The sequence below is a fragment of the Staurois parvus genome, unplaced genomic scaffold (genome assembly GCF_062004578.1).
Source record: "Staurois parvus isolate SC_StPar_1 unplaced genomic scaffold, SC_StPar_1.0 ptg000122l, whole genome shotgun sequence".
NCBI lineage: Eukaryota > Metazoa > Chordata > Amphibia > Anura > Ranidae > Staurois > Staurois parvus.
Window position 1 is genome coordinate 1111864 of NW_028317918.1, and position 17804 is coordinate 1129667.

The 17804-nt window shown below is 42.1% G+C and overlaps 1 protein-coding gene across 11 annotated transcripts in view; it reads left to right on the plus strand.

The window, feature by feature from the left end:
• The window catches only part of BLTP1 (bridge-like lipid transfer protein family member 1), a 478785-nt gene that overhangs the window by 271907 nt on the left and 189074 nt on the right, over positions 1–17804 (plus strand). For all 11 annotated transcript variants that reach the window (XM_089672161.1, XM_089672163.1, XM_089672166.1 and 8 more), the window contains exons 29-30: positions 604–674; positions 8754–8927. In XM_089672161.1, coding sequence (XP_089528287.1) covers positions 604–674; positions 8754–8927 — 245 coding nt within the window. The remainder of the gene's footprint in view (positions 1–603; positions 675–8753; positions 8928–17804) is intronic.

Below are 17804 nucleotides of genomic sequence, written 5' to 3' on the forward strand. Positions count from 1 at the left end.
TGATACAACTTTGTTTTTATGTATTGTTTGTATACGTTCTACTTCTAACTTTACAGATTTAAGTGTAATGCAGAGGTTAGATATAAGCCTAATTGTTATGGATAATAGATGTGGTGCTTGACCGGTAAGCACAAAAAGATCATTAGATTTCTGCCATCTTTTGACCAAAATTCTTATGCTTGTTCAATATCTAACCAATCCTGATTTGTTTTTGTTTTTTGGTGCCAAGAAAAGTGAAGGAAATTATTCTCTATAGGGATTCTAAATTGTTTGAATAATTTGTGATATTAAATATTTTGCACTTTAGATTCTAACTCCTTATGTACTAGTGTTATTTTTTCCTCATGTCTTCATTTGTTTTTGGTTTTATATGTACTGTATGTCATGAACAGCTCCCTTTTTTATCTTGCTGAAATACTAATTGGCTTTTCTAACCCAGCATGCCAATAGCATAATCAAATCTTCTCCTATAGTTTATTTGATTTAGCATGCTTAGTATACAGTTTGCAATCTGCAGTCCCCTCTTTCCTAGTTGAAGCTTTGTCATGTATTTGTAAAAATTACAATGGCACTGTAAATCAGTTATATTCTTTTGGTCCTTAGGTGGTGAGACAGGGTCTATCAGCCAATGCTTTGCTTGATCGAGGGATGCAGCTTATGGGTTCTTCCTCCAGGTAGGTTGTCTATATATGCCTACATTATTTAACAGTTTGAAAGACTTATGTGTAATCTCACTTTATCCATATTTAAATAGGTTGGAACAGCTTCTGCCTTTTAAAACCTGTTGTGTAAAATCTTGCCAGGTGGTTAAGAGGTCATACATGCCAAGAAAAAGACAAAAATAAATACACCTTTTTTTGCAGGTTGTTAAGCTTAGCTTGGACAGATATATGCCTCCTTCATTATCCCTAGTAATTAAGCCCCAAGAAAACATTCCTTTGATTGAGATCAGAAGATAAACAATGCAATAACACATTGGAAATAGCAGTACACAGATTAAATGAAAAGGAAAAGCTAAAATTAAGCTTAAAGCCTTGCTCCCCAAGTGCTGATAAACATGCTACAAACAGTTTGCAATAAATCACAGTGTAAATACCGGTACCTTGTTTCTGACTGTACAGCCACATCTGCTGCGTGTCAGTGAGATACTTGCTGCAGCTGGTGAGAAGGAACTCTATCCCACCTTGACAATGGATACAACACTTTAAAACCAGTGAGTGACATCACAGCTCAGTGAATGCAACTCCCTTGTCAAGCCTCTCATTGACACACAGCAGACGGAGCTGTTCAATCATGTGACTGCTCCAAAGAAGTGATAATAAAAAGGTATTTACACTTTGATACAGTGCCTTAAAAAAGTATTCATACCCCTTGAAATTTTCCACATTTTGTCATATTACAACCAAAAATGTAAATGTATTTTATTGGGATTTTATGTGATAGACCAACACAAAGTGCCACATATTTGTGAAGTGGAAGGAAAATGATAAATGGTATTAAACATTTTTTTGCAAATATCTGAAAAGTGTGGCGTGCATTGGTATTCAGGCACGTTTACTCTGATACACCTAACTAAAATCTAATGGAACCAATTGCCTTCAGAAGTCACCTAATTAGTAAATAAGAGTCCACCTGTGTGTAATTTAATCTCAGTATAAGTACAGTTGTTCTGTGAAGCCCTCAGAGGTTTGTTAGAGAACATTAGTGAACAAACAGCATCATGAAGACCAAGGAACACACCACACATATCAGGGATCAAGTTATGGAGAAGTTTAAAACAGGGTTAGGTTACAAACAAATATCCCAAGCTTTGAACATCTCATGGAGCACTGTTCAATCCATCATCCTAAAATGGAAAGAATATGGCACGACTGCCAACCTACCAAAACATGCCATCCATGTAAACTGACAGGCTGGGCAAGGAGAGCATAAATCGGAGAAGCAGCCAAGAGGCCCATGGTAACTCTGGAGGAGCTGTAGAGATCCACAGCTCAGGTGGGAGAATCTGTCCACAGGACAACTATTAGTCGTGCACTCCACAAATCTGGCCTTTATAAAAAAAAAAAAAAAAAGTGGCAAGAAGAAAGCCATTGTTGAATAAAATCCATAAAAAGTCCCGTTTGCAGTTTGCGAGAAGCCATGTGGGGGACACGGCATACATGTGGAAGAAGGTGCTCTGGTCAGATGACACCAAAATTGTACTTTTTGGCCTAAAAGCAAAACGCTATGTTTCGTGGAAAACTAGCATTGCACATCACCCTGAACACACCATCCCCACTGTGAAACGTGGTGGCAGCATCATGTGTGGGAATGCTTTTCTTCAGCAGGGACAGGGAAGCTGAGCAGAGTCGATAGGAAGATGGATGGAGGAAAATACCGTGCAATCTTCGAAGAAAACTTGTTAAGAGTGTTTTTGACACCTTTTTGATGCGTTAAGGTGCATTTTTCCCCCCTATTTTTTAAAATTCCCCTTAAAAAAAGACATGTTCATTCTGGTGCGATTTATGTGCGTTCCAGAGCATTTTTTTTTTATGTGTTTTACTGTGTTCCAGTACAGTTTAGTGCAGAAAAATTTAGCATGTTCATCTTTTTTTCTGGAACTGACCGCATTGGTGTGAACTATGCCACTGTAAACCAAATAATCTACTATTTATGCGTTTCTGTTGCAGAAAAAAAAATGCACTGGACTGCATGTGGTGTGAACCGGCCCGTACACTCCTCTTTGTGCAACTTTCTACCTTTAACGTATTGCTACAAATGGGGACGATCTCCATTAACATTTTTTTTGGGGGGGTTTTTGGCCATCAAAGCGGGGGAAGCTCAGGGACCCAGTGGAGCTACCACAGCTATCACTGGATCCGACCCCCAGCATCCTCTTGCTTTTCAGTGCCCTCAGTTAATCTTACTGGTAGACCTAGATCTGTGTCAGACCTGGTAAGAGACTTGCCTACTAAACCAGAAATAGCAGACATGTTCTAGTCCCTAGAAAGGGCACTTTCTGTGTAATTGGCTGCCACTCAGGCTGATCTCTCTGATCTTTTAACCTGAGTAGAGAACTATGAAACCAGATTAAATTTTCATGATAAAACCATATGGTAGCTTCAGGGGCTTGGCATGGCAGATCGCACAACGCACCATACTCTATAATTTGGAGGACCAGATAATTAGAAACATACTAAATAACACAGATTTGGGGGCTCCTGGAGACTGCAGGATGTGCTGCTGGGTAAACTTTTTTTCATCACTCTGCTGGATAAACCAGCAATCTTCTCCTGGATGATATGCCAAAAGGTGTTAGCTGTCATTTTCATTATTTTGAGGAGTAGGAAACGGCAATGTGTAAACTTAGAGCTATTCCTTCAATCGATTTCAATGGCTGTACCATCACAATGTACCCTGACTTGGCTAAAGAAACCTTGGAGTGCCCACTCATGAATAAGCAATACAAGCAAACATTCCATACCACTGGGGCTTTCCCTCTTGCCTTTTAAAATGGATGTTCCTTCACTCTCCAGTTCACTGAATAAATAGAAACCTTCTGTACCAAAATTCATATTGCGGCCCCTGAGCTCCCAGGCTTGCAGGATGCATTACCAGCCTTTGTGGGACAGCCAAAGAATCCACTCCTGCCTTCTCTCCACGATATGAGTGATACCACTCCATTTCTTCAAATGTTCTATCACTCTGTGTTCTAAATGCACTACCAATTACATTACTTGTTGGTTATTACTTTGAGTCAGTATGTTCTGCTGACCCAAATTTAGGGATTCCCGTGGGAATTTCACTAAGAAATTTAGCCTGCCCATTGGCCTTCTCGGACTCACTGGCTTCTCTAATTTCCTAAATGTCTAAGTTCATAAATCATAATTTTTGTAATAGGCCACGGGCTAGTCTCAATATTAAATATCAGCATAAAGCTTTACATTGGAGTTCTGGCAACATATGTAGTAATTAGAGGGTTGAGATAAACCATTTAACACTGACGGGTGCTTACAATCAGCTTTTATTCATTTATGTAAAACCTTTTTGTCAAAAGGAAAAAAATCTGTTCCTTTAATTACTTATAAAGTGTGTAAGTCTAAAGTTAGAGTTTGGCTCCAATTTGTTAGTATATAGTACATCTAACACTACCCTTCCCCCAGACTGACATTGCAGCTGTCAAAAAGTGTATTTGTGCTCTTTCATTCAGAGTATAGGCACCATAACAGAGGAAGTGTTTTACTAGCTGGGTGAAAACGGGATAAAAAGGTCAATGACTACTCTACAATATTTTTGTCTGGGTTTGTCACCGTCAAATTGCTGCAATGTATTATTCACTGATAGCTCAAGTCTGTATAAATGTCACAGTAAATTAACCTTTGGTCTCCACAGTGGCACTAGGCAGGAGTGACCTTTGTTATCCCTACTATTTGCCATCTCTTTGGAGGTGTTTTTGCTAATGGTCTCTAATAACCCAGACATTCATGGGGTTTTCATCGGAGAGCAACCACATAAACTCAGTGCTTACATAAACAACCCTATACTACAAAACTTGCATAAGGCTGTGACTGTATTTGAAAAACTTGCTGTGTTTAAAATAAAGCTTAGTAAGTCAGAAATATTGAATCTTATTCTCTGAAACCATGAGATTCAAGCATTGAAACCTCAGTCTGTACTGTGTCCACAGTCTCTGGTCATCCCCTGTACTGTGTCCGCAGTCTCTGGTCATCCCCTGTACTGTGTCCGCAGTCTCTGGTCATCCCCTGTACTGTGTCCGCAGTCTCTGGTCATCCCCTGTACTGTGTCCGCAGTCTCTGGTCATCCCCTGTACTGTGTCCGCAGTCTCTGGTCATCAAATTCAGGTACCCTCTCTCCCTCCCATTCACAAAGCGCAGCGCTTCTCGTGCATGCGCAGTGGGCACCCGGCTGTCACAGAAGCCTGGCGCGAGAAGAAGAGGGAAGGACAACTACTCGGAAGTGGGAGCGGGTACCTGTCAAATTCAGGTACCCTCTCTCCCTCCCTCCCCCCCCAAAGGTCCGCAATCTATGGTCATCCCCTGCACTGTCTGCAGTCTCTGGTCATCTGTACTATGTCCACAGTCTCTGATCATTCCATGTACTGTGTCCGCAGTCTCTGGTCATCTCCTGTACTATGTCCGCAGTCTCTGGTCATCTGTACTATGTCCACTGTCTCTGGTCATTCCCTGTACTGTGTCCGCAGTCTCTGGTCATCTCCTGTACTGTGTCTGCAGTCTCTGGTCATCTCCTGTACTGTGTCCGCAGTCTCTGGTCATCTCCTGTACTGTGTCTGCAGTCTCTGGTCATCTCCTGTACTGTGTCCGCAGTCTCTGGTCCATCTCCTGTACCGTGTCCGCAGTCTCTGGTCCATCTCCTGTACCGTGCCCGCAGTCTCTGGTCATCTCCTGTACTATGTCCGCAGTCTAAGGTCATCTCCTGTACTGTGTCCTCAGTCTCTGGTCATCCCCTGTACTGTGTCCGCAGTCTCTGGTCATCTTCTGTACTGTTTCCGCAGTCTCTGGTCATTCCCTGTACTGTGTCTGCAGTCTCTGGTCATCTTCTGTACTGTGTCCGCAGTCTCTTGTCATCCCCTGTACTGTGTCCGCAGTCTCTTGTCATCCCCTGTACTGTGTCCGCAGTCTCTTGTCATCCCCTGTACTGTGTCCGCAGTCTGTGGTCATCCCCTATACTGTGTCCGCAGTCTCTGGTCATCTCCTGTACTGTGTCTGCAGTCCATTGGTTCAGAATATTTTTTTTTTGTTTTTCACCTCTAAAACCTAGGCGCGTCTTATGGTCAGGTGCGTCTTATGGAGCAAAAAATACGGTATTTTAATTTTTTTTTAACATTCTAAAATCTTTAGCAACTACATTTTTATGGTGAATACAGAACAGAATTGTGTATATACTGGCACAAGAAAACAAAACAACACTTGTAGACCAGAGCACGGGTAAGGAACAGTATTGATAGTTAACACACTTGCTGCAAATAAATGATAGGGAACGGTCATAAAGTAGTAAACCATAAAACTAAAAATAGGCTAGGCACAAAGTATTATTCCTAGGTAGTCAAAGAACCATATAGGACTTGTGGATATAGAACTTACATGTCAGGTGCATGTGGAAAAGTCTAGTTTCACAAGATATGCTAAGCATGTCCTCAGCCAGTCAGAGGATGAATTCCCAGTGTAATGGTACTGGTGTAGCTAAGATTCTTGCTGGAGATAGGAGGAAGCAGTAGTCCACTATTTTTGGTTTACATTTTTATGGAATCATTCAAAACCAAGAATCTCCTGAACCATTTTAATCAAAATCCAATTTCATGATGGGCTTACCCTCCTGCACTTGAAATATTATTACCAAGCTGTTGTTCTTACCCAGGATATTGGACTGGACCCTACCATGCCATTCCAAGTTGTGGGTGGATCTTGATTTAACTACCTGATCAAGATTCCTAGCCCTTTCAGACCACTCTGACCCTATACATCACCATTGAGTACTTTATCCCTAGCCATCTAGGATGACATTCTTGTCAAACATTGTTGGTCCTACATTTCACCAATGCTCTCCCAGCTTGGCCACCCTCCTTTCCAGTCAAGATCTTATGCACTGCCAGTTCCGTCTTGGCCTCCTGAGAAACCATCCCTCTTTCATCATGTTCTGCACAGCTCAACCTTAAAGCCCTTACCAGAGATTAAGGATCCTAACACCCTGTTATTGATAGACCAGTGGAGATATACCCAACTTCTTAATTTTTTTATGCTTTCTACCAAAACCATTGTGCTCTCTCTAAGATCTTAAAGTGATACTAAACAGAGAGGTGTTAATGGCCATAATTAATTCACATAAATCATATATATCATGCCACTGTTTTTTTGTTTTTTTTTTATAAATCCTTGGGAGGTGCTTTTATTGCTTCAGTATAAGTGTCTGGCCAGCCCTGATTGGTTCTGTGCCAGTCATATGACTGAAGAGCTCCCTGTACATTTTTATTGAATGTCAAATGTGTATATTTTGTGCATTAACATGGTATAGACGTAGTCAAAGATTATTAACACTAGCTTTCATTTTGTTCAGACAGCGTCTGCATTCAAAGCTATTTTTTGCTTTACAGGCATTAGAAATTACATTTAATATATTTAATACTGATTTATGTTAAAACTAAACTTTTTTTGTAAGTTTCTTAGTGAATGTAATCCATCAGCATACTATATCTTGCCCCCCTGGTGTTCACAATAGGAGGACATGGAGGAGGAAGGAAGGAAGGGGAATGTCATTTACCACTGTGTATATGCCCACATATGTAACTTTATAGTCGTATGGGCACAGATGAGGAGAAAGTAAAGCACTTAAAAAGAAATTGAAATGGGAGCATGCTTAGTAGAGGACACCAACTGGTTTACACAATCTCAGCTTGAAATGGGGACACAGAGAAGATGGGGGAGGCAGCTGAAGGCAGGATCAACCAGGTATATTTCAGTCTACACCAAACTAATGCTTCAGTGGCTTTGTGTGTATGCACACTCTGTTACATAGCATGTAATGGGAGTTTTTCATAGTCTGGGTTTAATGGCACTTGTTCCTGCACTCCTGTGACACAGATTCATCTGGCAGCAGGCTAAAGCCCACTGACAGCTGATATCACAGAGCTTGTCCAGGCTTTGCAGGGATCACAACAATAATGTTAGGATCCACCCAGATGCCCAAAGGGCAACTAGCTTAGCCTCTCAGGATGCCACTGAGAGTCTGAGCCAGTTTCTTCTGCCCTCTCCACAGCCCAGCAGTTCATTGAGCTCTGGAGGGGCAGACTGTCCCCACTGACTGACAGTCACCACTCTCTGCTCAGTTAACACCGAGAACTGAGCAATCAGTGGTCATATTCTTGGTCTTAGAGCCGGTGGGGGACAGTTGCAGCATCTGACCGATGCTGCAGCCACATAGATGAGTATGTTTGGTTATTTTTCTTCACCTTGCACTTCTTCTTTTTCCCTCTTGAATCTCCATTGTTTGCACTTGCACTGCCAATCAATTGCATTTCTCAGCAGTATAGGATCCTACTGCAGTCTATTTTTGCATCACACCCGCTGTACGTTTCAAAATGGAAAGCAGATTTTGGGCAACAGATCAGAAAAGGTCCTGCAGTTTTCTTACATCTCCTCTCTTGTAAAAGTGAGAAAATTAATAAACAAATATACCTGTATCACTGACATAAAACCCCAATAAAGATGCACCTGTCCTTTTACATTTCTTCCCCGTGTTGGAGAGGATACAGGGATTTTGGAACACATGCTCATTTTTGGTGGTTTTGCCTGGTGAATTCAGACCTTTTACTGTTTCACTGTAGTGAGGATATAGCAGACCGATATAAAAAATTTATATTGCAATGCATCCAAATCTATTATCCCTTTTGTCATTGAAAAAATTGTGTCTTCCATAAAACATTGATTTTTTAAAAAAAATATTAAATCCACCTAATAGAAGAATTGATCCATGATGTCTGTGACACACAGGATCTCTTTTGTAAGGTATGAGCATGCTGGATCATCTTCAAAACTTCTTTCTTTTATCTAGAAATATTGTCAACCATATTATAACATTATAACATGGTTAGGTGTTTTCAGTATTGTTTTCTGCCTGGAAATTTGACCCACTTCAGACCTGGTGCATAGTGGAACCACTCCCCTGGAACCTTATCAATTGTGAGAAAGAAATTTGTTCCTTTTGTTAAAGTTTGTTGTTTTTTTTCCCTTAATATTCAGTACCCCGTACACTCCTCTGGAGAAGAAGGCAATGGAAAACACAGATGATGAGACTTTGACTGAAGAATGGACTCTAGATCAACCAGTATCTCACACCCGTACAACAGCAATTGTAGAAGTCAAGGGTACAGTGGACATTGTTCTTAGCCCATTAGTTGCAGAGGCATTGGACAGGTAAGGCTATAGTTAATTTCAAATGGAAAATGTTATGCATATGAAATTTTTACATCAAAAGAACTTAAGATATTTATGTAAAAGCTGTTCTTTTTACTAAATATTGTGCTTTTAAATGTAGATGCTTACTGAAAAAATATTGTTCTGACAGTACATTTTTACTTTCTAGTCTTCTCACATGCATCCTCATATACAATGTTCAGAATAAATGAGTACACCCCAACATATTTGTCAGAAAACCTTTACTTTCCTTTCAGAATCAACATTTTTTATGGGACATTATACTGCAAACTACTTCCACAAATGCGGTCGATGTTGTAAAAATGAATACACCCCAATGACAGTCTTAGGAGCAAAGCTAACTTTAAGACAACAAAATCCTAATTAACAAGACTTAAACTACAGGTGAGTCTAATTATTCATTAAACAGGTGCCCAGCAAACAGTTTATTATAAAAGCGCATTACTTAACAAACAAAACCCCTTCAAATTTCATGCTGTCAGCAATGGCACCACATGGAAGAGAAATGTCACAAGGCCTGTGAATGAAAATAATTTCTTTACACAAGAAAGGTGAAGGCTACAAGAAGATCAGCAAAGCTTTACTTATCAATCAGAATACTGTAGCAAAAGTGATACAAAAATTTAACATAGATGGAACTGCAACCATCTCACAGACACGTCTAGGCCATTCACGGAATTTTACACCTTGACAGGAGCGTCTTCTGATGAGAAGGGTTGAAAAAATCACCATGCAAGTTCATTGCAGTTAGCTAAAGAAGAAAGCCAAACTGGGGTGATTGTTTTCTGCGACAATACACTGCAGAGGAATGGGATGCATGGGTGTCGTTCACGATGGAAGCCTCTCCTAACGCCCGCCTAGAATTTGCCAGGACACATGCTGAAAAACAAGACTACTGGGACTCTGTACTCTGGAGTGATGAGACCAAAATAAATGTTTTTGAACTGATGGCTTCAAAACTGTATGGCGTCGCAAAGGTGAGGACTACAAAGAAAAATGCATGGTACCTATAGTGAAACATGGTGGTGGCAGTGTCCTTCTCTGGGGCTTGCATGAATGCTGCTGGTGTCAGTGAGCTACATTTCATTGATGGTATCATGAATTCACAGATATACTGCTCTATATTGAAAAAGAAGATGCTACTACTCTCCGTGCCCTTGATTGTTGTGCACTTTTCCAACATGACAATGATCCAAAACACACATCTAAGGCCACTATTGCATTTCTGCAGAAGAACAGGGTGAAAGTGATTCAGTGGCCAAGTATGTCTCCTGATCTGAACCCAATCGAACACCTATGGGGAATTCTGCTGAGACAAGCTGAGCATCACTCTCTATCCAGCATCCAGGCTCTAAAAGAGGTCATTTTTGAAGAATGGAAAAAGATAGATGTTGCAATATGTCGCCAACTTGTTCATTCCATGCCTAGAAGACTTGGTGCTGTCCTTACAAATCATGGAGTTCATACAAAATACTGGATGTAGTAGTTTTTGTTGTGGGGTGTATTCATTTTTTGCATCAACTAATTTGAGTAAAACTGAAGATTTTGTAATCTAAGGTATATTATTAACCTTACTTTCATGTAATGAGCTAAACAAATGTTCTATAAAATTGTCAACATTTTGGAAATTGTTCTTGTTTTCATTAATAGATATTTATTCAAATATTACTTTTCAAAAGAGGTGAACTCATTTATGCTGAGCACTGTACATCCGTTTTTAACAATTTCTTTAAATTGAGAACTATGGGTCCTAGTTGCTATTTTTTTCTCAGTGGTGCCACACATTTGCTGTTTTGTATGTTTAAATCCAAATTACAATCACCTAATGTGTATGGAAACCTTTATAAAAAGGAATTTTTACTGTTATATTACACTCTTCCTTGGTAAGTTAGAAAATTGGGTATGGATTCTGGCTTTGTTGCCCCAAATAGCAGTTAGAGCAATGCTGTTTTTACACATACCTATGACAAATAATTTATTAAAGCTGATCTCCATGTTCCCTATCACTTTAAATAGTTCATTAGAGCCAAGCTGGTCCAAACATGAACTGTATGTAGCAGTTGCAAACTCGGTAAACGCGGTTTTTGAATGTTTTTTTATTATAGAAAAAAAATATTTTTTTTTGATGGAAAAAACACTAAAAAATGCAAATGTAGAAAAATGTGGGTAAACGCTAATGCAAAAACGCAAAAAAAGCTGAAAAACTAAAATTTTTAACGTGACTTTACTCAGCTAATGTTACCAGCATTATCAAAATGCTCAGTTTGCATGGAGCCTAAAGATGCACGATTGTTAATAACACATGTAAAAATATGAAAATGTGCACAGAAAGGTGTAAATTTAGCCTTAGTGTAATAACTATCAGTTCTGCAGACAGAAAATAGCAGTTATGCAACACTTAAAAAAAAAAAAACAGATTTAACAACAGTTTAAAATGTATATGTATAAAAAATAGCTATACTGAAATTCAGCTAAATGTATTGTTTTCCTTTATTTATTTGTGGAGATTATCAAAGGGGGAATGAGAACACTTCCGGATTATTATTATTATACAGGATTTATATAGCACCAACAGTTTGCCCAGCGCTTTACAATATAATGGGAGACAATACAACAATACAGTTCAATACAAGAGGGATAAGAGGGTCCTGCTCCTTGGAGCTTACAATCTAGGAGATAGATGAGAACACCTAAAACTCCAAAACAGAAGAGAGCAGAATCAGAGTTATGGGTAATGAATACTGAAAAAGGAAGTGACAACAACTTGGTGACTCAGTCCACCAGACTCTATCTATAACTAGAAAAATTTGATTGGATTTACATTTGACTTTAGAGCCTGAAATCGGTATTAAATCCATATGCAAATATTTATTATATTGCAATTTACCAATTCTTAGGTGTGATGGCTTTGTTACTTTTTTTTTTCCTTTCTTCTATTTCTTTATTGTACATCATGGGACACAGAGCAGGCTATTCATGACCTTGTGGATTATAGGCCACTGATAGGTGAATGGACACTGGCCGACCAATCAGAGAGGAGGTCCTCTCCTATATTAACCCCTCCTACATTGGAAGTACTTCCGTTTTTTCGCCAGAGCCTGTAAGGTGGATGGTCGCTGAAAGTGTTGCCTGTGCTCTTGGAGCATACCTAAGGTCTAGTATGGTTCCTTTGAATTACCCCTGGATTCCTGACTGCGCCATTCCCTCTGTCTCTTTGGCCCATTCAGTCTGCACCTCCTGGGAGATGAGGTTGGCGGAAGGCAGGAGGGAGGGATACACTCTGCTGTCCAACGCCTGAACAGCACGGTGAGCTCTCCCCGGGTTTCCTGAACTCTGACACCATCTACCATAGGCATTGCCAGCAGCTTCTGTACCTGAGTGGAAAGGAGAGGTGATTGGAGCTATGTGCCGCAGCCCCCTCTCTGAGATCCGCTGATCAATTCCAATGAGGTCCCTCATACTTCCAATCCAGGTGTGCTGTCACTGCCTAGAACACATGTTTGTCTGCCTGGTGACACACCAGGACAGGTCAGATCAGATGACATGTTTTCAGGCTCCAAGCCCCCTGCTGATAGGCCATTCATTCCATCCTCCCTGTCAGGCCTTTGTTTACCCTTCTCAGCAGGGAAGCTCACAGCTAGCTGGCCTCTGAATTTCATTTGTGGATTGCTTTCCAGTGCTGCCTTATGCGTGGAACTACAAGCCCCAAACAGCTGCCCAGTACCATGCGAGGCCAACGGCTGGGCACTTATCAAGGTAGAATCTTCTGGGCCTGGGCAAGGAACAGGTCTATCCAGACCATCCCTTTGCTCAGCCCCCAGAGATTGTACCTCTGCCCCCTTCACAGCACTGTGGGTGACTCCCAACAATGAAAATGCATCATTTTTATCATCATGACCATCGTAATCATTAGCATTACCAACATTATCATCAACATTACTGACATTATCAATATCAGCATCATCGTCATTATCATTATCAACAGTCACGTTTATAATATCAATGACACATGAGTTCGATACCTCCCCAGGCAAGGTGATTTCTTCTCGTTCTCCAGATAATTGAGAATCCTGTAACCCCACTCCATTCCCAGCCCCCTCTCTCTGTCCATCCACAGGTTGCCCAGACATTACCCCATTATCTGCACACAGTACCTTGGCATGTTCAGAGAGTTTCAGGGGGACTTTCCGGGTGTTCTCGGCAGGGGCATAATAGGAAACAAGAGTGCCTAGATCAGCACCCAATAAAACAGGTGTGGGAATTTCATCCGAGACCCCCACCTCCCTCATCCCCCTTCCCGCACCCCAATCAAAGAATACCTTTGCACAGGGTATACGTGAATGGGTCCCCCCAACTCCTGTGAGGGTAAGGAACTTTTCTGGGATGAGGTTCCTTTGCTCAATCACCTCTGGCCGGATCAAGATGACTTCATGTCCCGTTGTCCCGGAAACCAGTTACAGACCGGTTGCCCACAGTGACTGGCTGCAAGTTGGTGGGGGTTACCTGTATCTTCCTGCGGACGAACAGCACGGAAGAAGAGTTGCTGGCCGGCTGGCCAGATGATATCGTCTGCTTCTGTTCAGGACACTGCGTCCTGAGATGTCCAGCTTTCCCACAGGTGAAACATCTGCGGTTGTCAGGCAGGGATGGCTTGACTCCAAGTGCTGCAGGTGTGGGCGGAGGGGAAGCTTGACTCATTGACGTAGGAGGGGTTGCTAGGGGCGATTTCCCTCCTTTCCAGCCATTTAGAGGAGCCTTGGGAGGGTCAGACACTCGCGTATGAACGTAGGTATCGGCCAAATTGGCTGCAGCTTTAGTAGATGCTGGCTCTCTCTCCAAGACAAACTGTCTGCCGGGCAGATATGCAGGAGCTGATCTCGTATCATGAGATCTTCTGAAGACTCGTAGGAGGCCACTTTCAGTCCTTTAGTCCACTACCAGAATGTGGTGCGTAAGCGACTCGCCACATCCGTTTAAGAGTCCCCAGGCCCCTTTTGCATGGACCTGAACCGCTTGCGGTACACTTCCGGGGTCATCTGCTACTTCCGGACAATGGCATCTTTTGAAACTTCGTAATCATCGTCCTGCCCCTCTGGCAATTCAACAAACGCGTCCAGGGCCTTGCCTTGTAGCCCTGGTGTCAGGTACCGAGCCCATTGAGCTGGGGGCAGATGGTACTGACGGCACGTTTTTTCAAATGACATAAATACGTGTCAATGTCACTATCTTTTTCCATCACTGGAACTTGGCTGCTATGCCCACGGCCAGAGTGGCGTCCCTGTGCTCTAGGGACCCGGGGTTCTGCACCTGTCACTGTGGCTGGAGCCTTGCCATCTCCAGCTCGTGCCGATGATCAGCTTCCCTCTGCACTGCCTCTTTCTCAGCCTGGCGTTCTGCAGTTTCTCTGTCAGCCGCTGCTTGGCGTTCCGCCACCTCTCTGTCAGCCTGGTGTTCAAGGAACCACAGGTATGCCCCAGGATCTTTCTCCATGATGCGTTTCAGGGCTTCCTGCATCTGAGGAGAGGCTCTGCTAGTTACAGGCACTCCGGTGTTGGCCCTCTCAGGCGGTGGTGTGACGCTACCATTCGGTGATCCTCCAGTGTTAGTCTCTGTATGCCCATCCTGCGAGGCCATCTCTGAGCCACTGGGAACGTAGGTAGCGGGAACCTTATCATGGGCAAGTTCCGCTGAGTTCTGATCTGCTCGGATATAATGCTCCAGTAGGTCACAAATCATCATGAGTTTTGCAACCAACGTTAATTCCCTGTGAGGCACATTCCGCACTCAAATCACTTTTGCTCATTTTCCTGTATTCTGCGTCACCAGGCATAATTGCAAGCAAAGATGTAATAGAAAGTAGAAAAAGGAAGGAGCTGTTGCTATATGTCTGTCTGTCTGCCTGTCTCTCTCTCTCTCTCTATATATATATATATATATATATATATATATATATATATATATATATATGAATGAAAAATATGCACCACTTGTTTCTAAGGACTGTTTCCACAGAGGTTACAATCCTTCAGTGCAGAGCCAATTTCTAACACTGCACTGAAGCTCTAATGCAACTATCCCACGTATGCTGCCAGCCAATATGTGACGATTGCGGCGTCAGACCTTTGACCTTCTCACCAAACTTGTGACCGAAGGACTAGCCAATCTGAAACCCCGATGTCACGTGCGTAACAATGCCACACCCAGCTGCACCCTCACAATGATTTTCCAGCTCATGGACCACCAATCGATGTACCGGCAGCCTGAATGTGCTTGTTACTGGGTCAGGTTAATTACGCAATTAACCCTTCACACTGCCACCATCTCCTTTTTGTATAGAGAAAGAGGAAACTCGGCAATCTCAGCAATAACACTATGATGGTTGAGATAATCGTCTGTATAGCACTGTCACCGCAGGCAGGTTATACAGAGGGTTAAACAAACACAGTAGCGCTCTTATAGAGGCAGGAATTCGTAAGTTGCAATAAAGAGCTATAGAAACAGTTCAACACTTTCAGAAGGAAAGATTTATTACTAAAAGGTCAAAAGGGTGCAATAAAAATATTTACAGAAAAAAGATGTAACCAATATATATGTAAATACACAGAGAACAATAGCACAGCAAACAGGTAACAGAAAGGAGGTTAAAGGGTTAAAGTACTTGCCAATCAGCCTTGGGTTTCCAGATCAAGTTTCAGAGCAAAAGGGCACGTCTCCCAGGTTGGTTCTGATGTTAAAAGGGAGAATTGTTCAACTTCTTCTCTTAGGCCTGACAGCCCATTTTGGAGTCCCCCAGCAGGGGGTGTCTCTAAATCCAAGGACCAATGCTTCATTCAGGGAGGGAAGGTCTGGGCGTAGACCTAAACTAGAGCCAAAATCTCTCATAGTTCATGTTTTGGCTCATAACTTTTCCTATGCACAAGTGACATTCCACCCTTGGGTAGATTACTATGCAGATGCATCTGAGGAATGGTTAGATATGAAATATGAAATACATATTTGAAGGTTTTAAGAGATGTAATTTTCTGCTGTCCTAGGTATTCCAGTCAGGGAGTGTGACCTATCAAACTGTTTGTCTTCTCGTGGTCAATCTGAAGATATACCTGGTTTTTATGTATGTTTTGCATATTCCAAGATATGAGACATAGGGGAAAATGGATTTTAAAAGTGTTATCTAGTCTCTGCTCCTCTGGAATGTCTTTGAACTCTGGGGAAGGCCTGGGTTATCTTTTTACGATGTGCTAGATTGCACAGGTTCTTTTGACAGCGAGGCCCCAGCTCCCTTGCGGGTTATATAACTCTGGGCTCCCTGCTTTGCTCAGGCCTCCTGTGACACTGCCAACACACAGGCCCTTTGTCACTGTGGCTGAACAGAGAGGAAGAATAAGAATGAGGGGGATATGTTTGTACAAGATGGAGGATCCTTTGCCAAGATGGGGATTGGAGCCAAAATGGTTGAACCGTGTCCACCTCTGTGGACATGATTGCTACAGTGCACACTACTCGGAGTGTGGGGAAATCTTGGGCAATCTGTCATCAGGCATCAGTAGCTCAGGTTTGCAAGGCTGTTACATGGTCCATGGTTCACACATTCACAAGGTTTTACCAGGTGGATGCCAGAACTGCAGAGGATTCTGCCTTTGTGTTTTACAGGTGGCTGATTAGTTCCTGAGGGTTTATTGATGGTGGCTATCATGGTATCACCCTCCCCTCAAATTCTTTATTACTTTGGGACATCCCACATAATTAGCCTGCTCTGTGTCCCATGATGTATGATAAAGAAAACTGGATTTTTTTTTACATACTTACTTGTAAAATCCTTGTTTTGGAGTATATTACAGGACACAGAGGTCCTGCCCCTCTTTCTGGAATTTTTTCTTGCTTGCTACAAAAACTGAAGTGCTTCCTTTGTAGGAGGGGTTATATAGAGGAGGACCTCCTCTCTGATTGATTGGCCAGTATCCATCCACCTATAGGTGGCCTATAACCCACATAGTCATGAATAGCCTGTTCTGTGTCTGTGATGTAATCCAAGAAATTGATTTTGCAGGTAAGTACAGTGGGGCAAAAAGGTATTTAGTCAGCCACTAATTGTGCAAGTTCTCCCACTTAAAAAGATGAGAGAGGCCTGTAATTGGCATCATAGGTAGACCTCAACTATAAGAGACAAAATGAGAAAAATAAATCCAGACAATCACATTGGCTGATTTGGAAAGAATGTATTTGCAAATTATGGTGGAAAATAAGTATTTGGTCAATATGAAAAGTTCATCTCAATACTTTGTTATATATTCTTTATTGGCAATGACAGAGGTCAAACGTTTCCTGTAAGTCTTCACAAGGTTGGCACACACTGTTGCTGGTATGTTGGCCCATTCCTCCATGCAGATCTCCTCTAGAGCAGTGATGTTTTGGGGCTGTCGCTGGGCAACATGGACTTTCAACTCCCTCCAAAGGTTTTCTATGGGGTTGAGATCTGGAGACTGGCTAGGCCACTCCAGGACCTTGAAATGCTTCTTACTAAGCCACTCCTTCATTGCCCAGGTGGTATGTTTGGGATCATTGTCATGTTGGAAGACCCAGCCATGTTTCATCTTCAATGCCCTTGCTGATGGAAGGAGGTTTGTACTCAAAATCTTACAATACATGGCCCCATTCATTCCGTCCTGTACATGGATCAGTCGTCCTGGTCCCTTTGCGGAGAAACAGGCCCAAAGCATGATGTTGCCACCCCCATGCTTCACAGTAGGTATGGTGTTCTTTGGATGCAACTCAGCATTCTCTCTCCTCCAAACACGACGAGTTGTGTTTCTACCAAACAGTTCTATTTTGGTTTCATCTGACCATATGACATTCTCC